Raw genomic sequence first — 10,963 nt, 5'->3', positions numbered from 1 at the left:
GAGCCTCAGTGCGGCCGCACTCGATTTTGTGCGGTCCGCACTACCTCCGTAGGAGTATTTTTGTCCAGAAAATTCGGCCTAGTATAAATAGTTTCTTTTCCTATTTTTAGGTCATCAGTTGTATTCTAGACAGCAGCTGTGCTCGTCAATAGTAACCTTTTACCATTTGAGTAATTTTACAATAGTTTTATCATTGAATCTTCAAGTTTTAGTTAGTAATTAAATATTATGGGTTTTTCTTCATCTATTTTTTTTCTTCTATTATCATGAGTAGCTAGACCCATTAGCTAGGGTTGTGGCTTAACCCTAGTGTGGGTAATTAATGGGTCTTGTGTTTTAACGCTTGAATGTTTATGGATGTTTGATATTTGGACTAATTTATGGTTTTAATGTTGAATTAGTGGTTGCAAACACTGGTTTATGCCTATTTGACTTGGGCTCTTCTTGAGAAAGAGAGTCTAAGTCTAGGAAAATTTGTCCAACAAGGAATTGAAGCGTATTCAAGAGATTGATAGCCCTAATTAAATGGTTAAACCTAGAAATAGTAATACCCGACTTGAACCTCAATTGCTTGCACAAATTATCATACCCAATTGATCTTGAAAAGTCAATTAGGGAAAAATCACTCAAACTACCGAGAGGTATAGAGTGAGAAGTTTCGTGCAATGGTTATGTCGTAATCCCCAAATAAGACAACCTAGCCTTAGACTCGAGAACCCGTCAAGTATACACCTAGGAGAAAGTCACTTCCCTAGTGCCTTTTAACTATTTAGACAACCTTCAATAGTTTACTCTTAGCTTAACTTAGCTTAATTTACATCCTACTAATATAAATTTAGAAGTAATATCTAAACCAACTATGTTGAGAAGTGCAATTAGGAACAACTACGCAACTCCAATTTAGATAGAAACTCATTTCCCATCTCTATCTCCCCGTGGAAATCGATCCCATCCTTCTCGGGTAAAAGCTGCTTCGATCACACTTGCTACTTTGTAGTAGTGCAGGGTTGGCATCGATCATCCACCCACCAAATTGAAGATCTACAACTTTAGTTTCCAACGTATTAAACCGTTCGTCGACCTACTTTGTTTTAAAAATGATTTGAACAATCATTCTTGCTCATTTTTTGACCCAACCAAACCTTATACTCTCTCAAAATACTCTGAAAGTATTCTCCATGATTGAAGAGTGAAAACCAAAGATATAAATGTGAATCTAATACTAGAAACCCCATGGAGCTCGTTGGATTCTTCTTCTTCTTCTTCTTCTTCTTGTGGCTGGTTTGGGGAGTTCTTCAAAGTGAAATAACCTCAGATTTTGTGTTGTTCTTGTTGATTAAGGTAATAATATGTCCCTTCTTAATATCTATATATATTAGAGTTTATACAAATCCTAAATAACTTTTTAGGTAAAGAACTTGTGAGAAAAGGTTTAAAACCAAGGTTGAAGTTCTATAGTTTATTGGAATGTTTCGAATGCTTCTTGAGTTATGTTGTGGCTGGAAATTATGAGATATAACTGGTTTTTATTAGTGTTAGATGTTGGGGTATATTTTCTATGGGGAAAGAGATGTTATTGTCATTATTGTGATGCGAACTTGTTGTTCGAATTGAAAGAGAAGACAAGTCGAAAACGTAATTTAGAAATATAAAAATTAGTTTTAAGGTTGCTGAACTTTATGGACTGTTTTCTTGTTATTTTTGTAAGATAAGTCTGGAAAATTAGATGAATATACTTGTCATCATGTTATAGACGTTGTTGAGTTAAAGTAAGAAAAATCATACGAATTGACAAGGGTTGTATGAATTCCTATCCGAGCTTGCCGCTGTCGTGATATGTTGATGACTTATTAATGATATGTATTGTACCCCATTGTTGATTTTGTTTTTATTGTATTGCACAGGTTGTTGTTTTTGATGGGTGGAGTTGGAGAAAATCGAAGTTATAGAGGAGATTCTGCCCGAATTTATATAGACAAGTCACTAACTTAGACGATTCAAACTAAGTTCCTTATTGGCATTAATCATAGACTTTGTTGTATAATGTAGATTGAGTTGTATTGTGCATTGCTTGGAAGATATTGAGGAGACTAGGATATTGAGACATGTTAAGGCTAAATCTTTCCTTTATATTGGTATAATCCCGTAACTAAACACGTTTGATAATGAGACACAAAGAGAACTTCGTATTTATGAATTTATTTATATTATCCTAGTCTCATAAGTTATGCTGTTCTCCCTTATGGGGACTTTATATTCAACCAAGTGTTATCTTCTTTCAGTCAAGAGAGCAAGCGGTTTAAATATATAGTATTATAGTATTTTTACCACCATCGAGCTATAATCGGCCGGTAGGTCTCTATTGGATAACCTCTAATCAGATTGTAAGTTATATACTGAGCCTACTATGGACAAGCGCCTATGAGTGAGCCTAGAATAGCCGAGAAATGATTTAGATACCGAGCCTACTGTATTCGAGTATCTATGAGTGAGCCCAGAATGGCCGGGTAGTGATTTAGATACCGAGCCTACTATGGTCGAGCGCCAATAAGCGAGCTTACTATGGCCGAGAAATTACACGCAACGAGCCTTATATGGCCGAATAGCTATCTTACTTCCTATATTGAGAGAGATGGGTCAAAATCGGCAAGTAAGCATATCTTCAGATCATCTTTGACTCCCAGTTACTTTCAGTTATTATATTATCAGTTCAATTTTAGCTTTCAGTTATTCTATTTCTTTACATACTCAGTACATTATTTTGTATTGACGTCCCTTTTATCGTGGAAGCTATTTTTCTTGCCTGCAGGTTTTGATAGACATCCGGATAGACCTTCCTAGTAGACAGATCCAGACATCAGCTTGATTGGTAAGCTCCACTCTCCCAGAATTACTAGGTCTAGACTTTGGAGTCCATTTTGTATATACAAACTTGACGGGTAGGCCGAGAATCTGTCGTGACCATGATACAATTCTGTTATCTCTAGAGGCTTGTATAAGAGTCCTATATATTTTGTATGTTAGTATTGTGGCCTTACCAACCCTGTATAGATGTTCAGTTTAGAATTGCTGGTTGTAGACATTCATGACGTTCTCATTGGCCTGCACAGTTATGTATATGAGCTTTTGGGCATGTTTACCTTTCAGATGAGATAGATGTTATTTTCAGAGGATTCAGAATATGGCCTCGTCGATCTTGATTGGTACTGTCATCTCGCATGTAGGTCTCGTTGGTCTATGTTGAGGGCTATCCCTCCAGAGTTCACAGTTAGAAAGTATTATGTTCGAGCTGAGTATGGCATCGAGTGTCGGCCATGCCTCCCAAGGTTTGAGGCGTGACAATATTAACCCTTCAAATTTTCCTTTCTCTCTTTTAGCTTACTTTCCATCCTTGTACTTCTCCTGGCAATTTCATTCTAATCCTTAATTGCTGCACAAAGTATGAATATTTTATAGAATCCACCAACTTTAGTTCTCATAACATATTACTTTTGTTGATAACCACAAAAGTTGAGAATATGAAATGTAGGTGGAAATTATGGTGTACTTGCCACTGTACCACCATTAAGTTATATATCCTACAAATTAAAAGCAAGTTATGTGGTATCGTACTGGAAATATTTCATCACTACTATGTCATTTGTTTATCAACAATTTTTGAAATCATTAAAGCATTGACAGTTTTAATGTTTTTCATATTTGGGAAGCATTCAAATCAAGCACATAATCATTTTCGACAAAACTTATTTATGGAGCAAGATTTTAAATATTAGGAGTAATTATTTAACTGAAAATTATATATATATATATAATTTTCAGTTAAATAATTACTCATAATATTTAAAATCTTGCTCCATAAATAAGTTTTGTCGTATTACCACTACAAATTGGTCATTCCGATACCAAGGGGACAGGAAGTCAAGCCCCTAAAATATTAGGAGAAAAATAAATAATGAGTAAGGACTGGAAGCAAGTAGCAATAAGAAAAGCTAAACCTGCAGAAGATACAGTTAGAGTGCAAAAAATTAAATTAGGCGGCATAAAATGCGATAAAGTAAATTAGGTAGCTTAGCCAACCATAATGCAAGAGTATTATAAATGTAAACTTGATTGTTATTGAAATTGAAAAATTGATATTACAAGTTAAAAACTTATAATAATATACTAGATCAAGAGTTCTAACCAATTCTAGAGAGGGAGAAAGTTCTTTCTTAAGTGAGAGTGTAATGTAGTGTATTTTACAAGTGATAGGGGGCTATTTATAGTCAAAAATTGAAAATTACATAATATTTTTTAATGTTATTGATGATGTCATTAGAAGTAAGTGCTAGATAATTTCATGAATGATGTCACTATGATGTCAATGTGTTGTCACACTGATGTAATTTCTGATTAATTTCTCAGAACATTAAATTAGTTTCTTCTTCTTCTGATGATTTTCAAACGAAGATGCTCGACTATGTTGACCTGGAACTTGTGTCTTGAGGAAATTAAGAATTTTTTTTTTATTTACTGAATAAAATCAAGCTTGCTGCTGGAACTGGCTAGTTGTGTAACTGCAATAGATATTTGTTGTAAAAATAAAATTTGGGCAGCATTTGTTATAGCTAGATACTGTAGATGAGATAAAAATTATTTGTCTACTGCTGGCACATAGGCTTAAGATGAATCCCACATTTTATACCACTTGCAGTGGCCTTGGAGGGCTAACCATTGTAGTTCTTTGTGTTATTCTGGCTTGTGAAAGAAAATCATTTGGGATTATATCCACAAGTTATGAAATCTTTGGAAAATTGGAGGAGTATGGATATTTATTGCTCACTCGAAATCCCGTGGCAAAAATAATCATATCCTTTTTTTACTAGTGAGTGGAGGATTTCAGCCTTATGTCAATAAGCATGCCACCACTGATGTATAAACCACTGAGAAAATTCAGAGGTTAATTGTTTACTCCAGAGGATAAAACATGAATGCTTTCCAAGTTGGTTTTGGAAGGTGAAAGCATTCATCCACGCTGCCTGGTAGTCATAATAATTGTAAAATTGTAGATCAAAAGGCTAAGAAAGTCTTTTGAATTTGGCTGGATGAGTTCCCCATTCTTTTGGTTTTGAGGGGTTTAAACAAGCAGGATCCGGTATCTGTGAGAATGAACTCATAATATTTTTGGGTATGTTTGGGAGTATTTTGTATGAAATTGGTTGAATGGCTAAGTATTTTCTTAGCTACCTCTTGGGGGTTGGAATGCCAAAATTCTGGTTCAATTTAAATAAGTGGATAGATACTTTCATTTTTAATATAAGTGGGTTTCTCGGAGGAGGAGCCTTTGCTTGAAGAAATAAGTTGTAGCACCGGTGAAAAAAGTGCCTGATTGGTTGTATTTTTTGGGATGTTTGAAAGACATCAAGTTGCTGCAATGGGGCTTTTAGCATCCACTTCTTAAGAAATAATTGGAAGTGGTCTTATGTGAAGCCCCTAAAAGATATATATATATATATATATATATATATATATATATATATATATACTTGCTATTGATTTGCCTACCAGCAATCTTTTTAGTCAGAGCTAGTCGTATCGGGCTTTCCTAGTGTGATTTACATTTCTTATGTGGTTTACGAGATATTACACAGTGAGCAGGTTACCCAGTGCTAATCGGAGGTTAGCGACCGGAGGTTTCTTTGAGAATTTTCCAGAAAGAATGAACTTGTCATGCAAGTTGCAGATCTGTTGTGTATACCACAAATATGGGGATGTTATGATGAAAGTTATCACTTTAGAATTTACTATTGTTTTGCTGGGGATCTCATGATGAAACATTTGACTTATTGACGTCTTGATTAGTACTCTTTCTCTCTTTAATTTTATGTGAAGGGATTTTGCTTAGGAACAAAGTATTTGATTTATATAATGAGTAAATGATGATGGAAGATAATATTAAGATAGTGCTCCAAAAGACAGCAAAAATCATATTGAAATTAAAGGATATATAGTTTAATGAATTTTATTTGATTTATATAATGAGTAAATGATGATGGAAGATAATATTAAGATAGTGCTCCAAAACACAGCAAAAATCATATTGAAATTAAAGGATATATAGTTTAATGAATTAAAATTCTGAAAAGTTGTATAAAAATAGGATAATTTCAAGCATTTTGAAACATATCAAAATAGAAAGAGTGTCATATATGGAGAATATAAAGTTAAAGAAACAACTCAAATATTGTGTCCTAAATAGTTGAAGTTAAATTTGAAAACTTCTTTTGTTTATCGGTGGCAACTCTCGCACTGTGAAAAGGGAAAGGAAAGGAGCTGGGATAAAAAAAAAATTATTAGAATCAAAAGCTACTTTTCTATTTCTCTAAAATGATTGATATCTTGATCTTTAAACTTGAGTTGGATTAGGTGAAAGCATGGTGCCATAATAATTAGAAGCACTACTTAGTGGAAGAAAGCAATTAATTACTTTTAGAAACTTCTGTTTGAATTTATTTATTATTATTATTTTATTTTTTTACATCAGTGGCTATAATGCCAAGTTTTATTCCAAATGTACTCCTGCATTCGGGATGATGGAGAATATGCCCTTCTAATTTAGCTTCCCGATTCCCATGGTCAAACACTTAGCACATTATTTGTTAGGAATAAAATAAATATATGTTCATATAGCGTATGTGATTTACTTTGATTTAAATAGTAACGTCAAAATGCATTCACCATCTTCTCAAGTTTAATAATAGTAAAATGATAAAATTATGTTACTGAGAAAGTTAACGTTAAAATTTAAACAAAAGTTTATCTAGGTTAAAATCAAATAATTATTTTAAATTATATCATGCATATTGCATTTTAAACGATGGACCAAATAAATTGTAAGTATTAAATAGTTCAAGAATTACTACTCCTATTATTATAATGCCTGCATTATAATTCCAACATAATTTTGTTCGCAAACCAAAATCTGTCAGTGTAAAGATTCTATATCCATCATTCTTCGCTCCTATATATATATATATATATATATATATATATATATATATTGGCCATCGCCTTTCAGCAAGGCTACCAAGAGCTTCATTCTCTTTTGAAACCAACATTTTAATAATTTATTCATCCAATATCAAATACAAATGGCTATCTCGAGAAAGCTTGTTAAACCTCTTTCTCTGCTGCTCCTTTACATGGTATTATTAGCAGAATCGCCACCTCGCGCCGAAGCGGCAATCACATGCAGCACGGTGGTCAACAGCCTAATTCCGTGCCTTAGCTACGTCATGAACGGCGGCAAGGTGCCGCCGACTTGCTGCCAGGGGATTAAATCCCTCTATGGCGCCGCGAAGACCGCGGCGGATCGCCGGAGTGTTTGCTCGTGTTTGAAAACCGCTGCCTCAAGTGTTAGTGGTATCAACTTTAAGAATGCTGCTGCCCTTCCTGGCAAATGTGGCGTCAAAAATATTCCCTTCAAGATTAGCCCTAAAGCTGATTGCTCAAAGGTGAAGTGAAAGACGCACAATGTATGGGAATATATATAATATATCAAGCAAAACTGAACTCATGTCAGTGATATACATGTTGTCTATGACATAGAGTGAGAATAAGAGTTTTATTGTCTCTAATCTTGTTAAGAGATATTTAAATGTGTATTTGTGATTGTCTTTAATTTGGTTCTCAATGGTTGTGTATCATCCAATGATCACCAATCAAATATTGTGCGGACTCTTTATTAAATAAACCATCGGCCCTTAATTAATAGTTACTGGAAACCCAAAAAAAAAAAAGTTACTAGAAACTGTTTGGTCTAGGTGATTGAGGTAAAGGATAAGAATGAGGTGCTGAAATGCACTTTTTATTATTGAAACTTAGTTTACAAAAGAACAGTTATGTGTTTGTGTGATCAAATTGATAATAATAAATTGATGTGACTCGATAAAATTATATAATAAATAATTTTCTTGTTAAAATGACTATCTTCGTTACAAAAATAAAAAAAATAAAAAAAATTAAGAAGTATATGTTCAAGGAAAAGAACGGATGAGAATGACGAAAATAGAATGGAGAAGGAGTTAAGAGTTCTATTTTGGAAAGAATATTTTTAGATTAGAAAAGATATTAGGGATAAATTGGTAAATTTGCAAAGAACTAGTATCAATAAGGAAATTCACAAAATTAATATTTTGTAAGTTGTAAGGGCTAATTTTAGGCTTCTTGGATTAGCTCTGACAAACTCTTTCAATGTGTGAAATAACGGTCTCAATTAATTTTGACTTAAATTATTTGTAATTGATATAAATTCACAAACAAACTTGTGAGACTAATCGAGCATTCCTTCATTTCTTAGTCTCGTCATCTCTAATCTTCAGAAACAACATGTTTTTTTGGTTGTAACTAAATTATTTTTAAAAATCACTACTAAAAATCCGGAAAAAAGCGACCAAAAAGCGACCAAACACGCCTGCTAGCTATATTGATGGTCCCTTTTATTTAGCGAACAAAGTTGGTCGCTATTTAGCGACCAACTTTGGTCTCTAAGCTAAAAGGGCCAAATATTCTGATTTTGACTTTAGTGACCAACTTTGGTCGCTATATTAATTTAATAATATAAATTTGGCGACCAAAGTTGGTCTCTACATATGAAATACGTTGTTTTTAATTTATCATTAATCATTAGAAAGCGACCAACTTTGGTCTCTAATCCAAATATTATATTTTAAAATCTGGACAATAGAGACCAAAGTTGGTCGCTAAATTCAAGATTTTTTTTAAAGATAAGCGACCAACATTGGTCGCTATATTTCCAGAAATTGTATTTTTTTAATAGAAATCTGGGCAGGTAGCGACCAAGGTTGGTCGCTATTGCCCAGAAAATTATTTTTTTTATAGTGAAAAGCGACCAAATAGAGACCAAAGTTGGTCGCTTTTCTTGGTATATTTTTGGCAGAAACTGCCTGTTTTGGCAGCTACACTACCTGCAGGCTTACCAAACATCCTAAACAGGCATTTTATGCCAGCAGCAACAACAACAACAATTAAAAGCAACAATCAATAGAACTAACACATTAAGCTAACAAAACTAAGTTAACGCTTATTACAAGCCCATTCGAACTAAAAAGAACTAACACAATAGAACTAAATTTTTTTGTCTAGTTCAAAGTATATAAAGTACTCAAGGAGTGTTCTTTCAGCATCCTCGTCCGAAAGTTGGATTGCCTCGCCCGATTCATTAGGTGGTTGACTGCGTATGAATTCCCCCACGTCAGCTGCATGTGAAGCGAACCTATATGAAAAATTATATATATTGAATTAGTATTTCAAAATTTATATAAAAGTAAATCAAAATACTTAATGAAAAGTAAAAAACTTACATGTATATAGTCGAGGCTCGACCCTCCTTTCTGAATCAGTCTCTTTCTTCTTCTTTACAATACGAGTTTCATTGAATAGCTCATCTTGCTTCATTGGCATCATAAAGCTGTCTGGTGGCTTTGGTGATTATCCTCGTGGTACTATTACTCGGGATGAACTTGGATACAGAGAATAACTTGGATACAGTACCTGACAGGGTGTGTCTTTGATCAATTGTTGATCTCTATAGCTACAATGATAATGAGAAGGCAACGACATGTGTTTCAAAATAGTGATGGTGTAGGTAGGATTTTAACATTTCCTAAGTAGATAAAAGAGGTTATAGAGGAATTCTCTACTTCACTTTCTAAGAGGAAAAGAAGTTTGATTGATAGTGACAACGTTGATGAAGATGGAATGTTTTCCGTTGGTCGTGGCAGTTCCCATAAAGCGGGGATCATAAGACTCTATGATGACAAAGATTATAGGAAGTTTTGTTCTAAACTTTCTTCCAAGTCTGATCCGTACAAGCTTAATGTGATGTTGGTGATATTTCTTCGGATTCAGACAATAATTTGACCGACAAAAGTATGAAAATGCTCTTAAAAAGAATTAAAAGTAAAATGTTTTTCTTGGTAGAGAAGGATGCTGAAAAGATTTTACCTTTAATTCCTTTTAAGAGCATTTTCATACTTTTGTCGGTCAAATCATTGTCTGAATCCGAAGAAATATCACCAATATCACATTAAGCTTGTACGGATCAGACTTGAAAGAAAATTTAGAACAAAACTTCCTATAATCTCTGTCATCATAGAGTCTTATGATCCCCATTTTATGGGAACTGCCATGACCAACGGAACACATTCCGTCTTCATCAACCTTGTCACTCTCAATTAAACTTCTTTTCCTATTGGAGAATGAAGTACAGAATTACTCTATAAGCTCTTCTTTTATCTACTTAGGAAATACTAAATTCCTACCTACACCATCACTATTTGAAACACTTGCCATTGCCTTCTCATCATCATTGTCGCTAATGAGAAGAACAATTAAAGGCACACTTTGCCAGGTACTGTGTCTTAGTTATTCTTGGTGGAAGTTCTATTGCATGTCTAATAACGTCATCAACCTCTTCTAATAATCCTCCGGCAATCTAAAATTCCAAAACATAAACTAAAAGTTCAATTCATATTCTAAACCTTCAATTCATATCCACAAAAGTTCAAGTCATATCCTAAAGGTTCAACTCATATCCTAAAAAGTTCAAGTCATATCGTAAAATTTCAATTTATATCGTACAAGTTCAATTCACAAGAACAAAACCTAAAAACTAAAAGTTCATCAATTCTTATCCTACGAGTTTAAACATAAACTAAAAGTTCAATTTATATCCTAAAGGTTCAATTCATATCCACAAAAGTTCAAGTCATATCCTAAAATTTCTATTCATATCCTAAAAATTCAACTCATATCCTAAAATTTCAATTTATATCCTACAAGTTCAATTCACAAGAACAAAACCTAAAAACTAAAAGTTATATTCATATCCTACGAGTTTAAACATAAACTAAAAGTTCAAGTCATATCCTAAAGGTTCAATACATATGCTAAAGGTTCAATT

At 33.5% G+C, this 10,963-nt stretch overlaps 1 protein-coding gene across 1 annotated transcript; it reads left to right on the top strand.

Moving 5' to 3' along the window:
* The first annotated feature begins 7,130 nt into the window (after window positions 1-7,130).
* Window positions 7,131-7,502, top strand: LOC104210184 (non-specific lipid-transfer protein 1-like). The gene has a single exon (XM_009759005.2). It carries the CDS (start codon window positions 7,131-7,133, stop codon window positions 7,500-7,502), a length of 372 nt encoding a protein of 123 aa, XP_009757307.1.
* The last annotated feature ends 3,461 nt before the right edge of the window (window positions 7,503-10,963 follow it).

This window comes from Nicotiana sylvestris, chromosome 8 (genome assembly GCF_000393655.2).
Source record: "Nicotiana sylvestris chromosome 8, ASM39365v2, whole genome shotgun sequence".
NCBI classification, from domain to species: domain Eukaryota; kingdom Viridiplantae; phylum Streptophyta; class Magnoliopsida; order Solanales; family Solanaceae; genus Nicotiana; species Nicotiana sylvestris.
This window is presented reverse-complemented; position numbering and strand designations above follow the sequence as displayed.

What these genes read in the sequence shown, in the direction of transcription:
- LOC104210184 (XM_009759005.2), top strand. Translation starts at nt 7,131, where the DNA reads ATGGCTATCTCGAGAAAGCTTGTTAAACCTCTTTCTCTGCTGCTCCTT.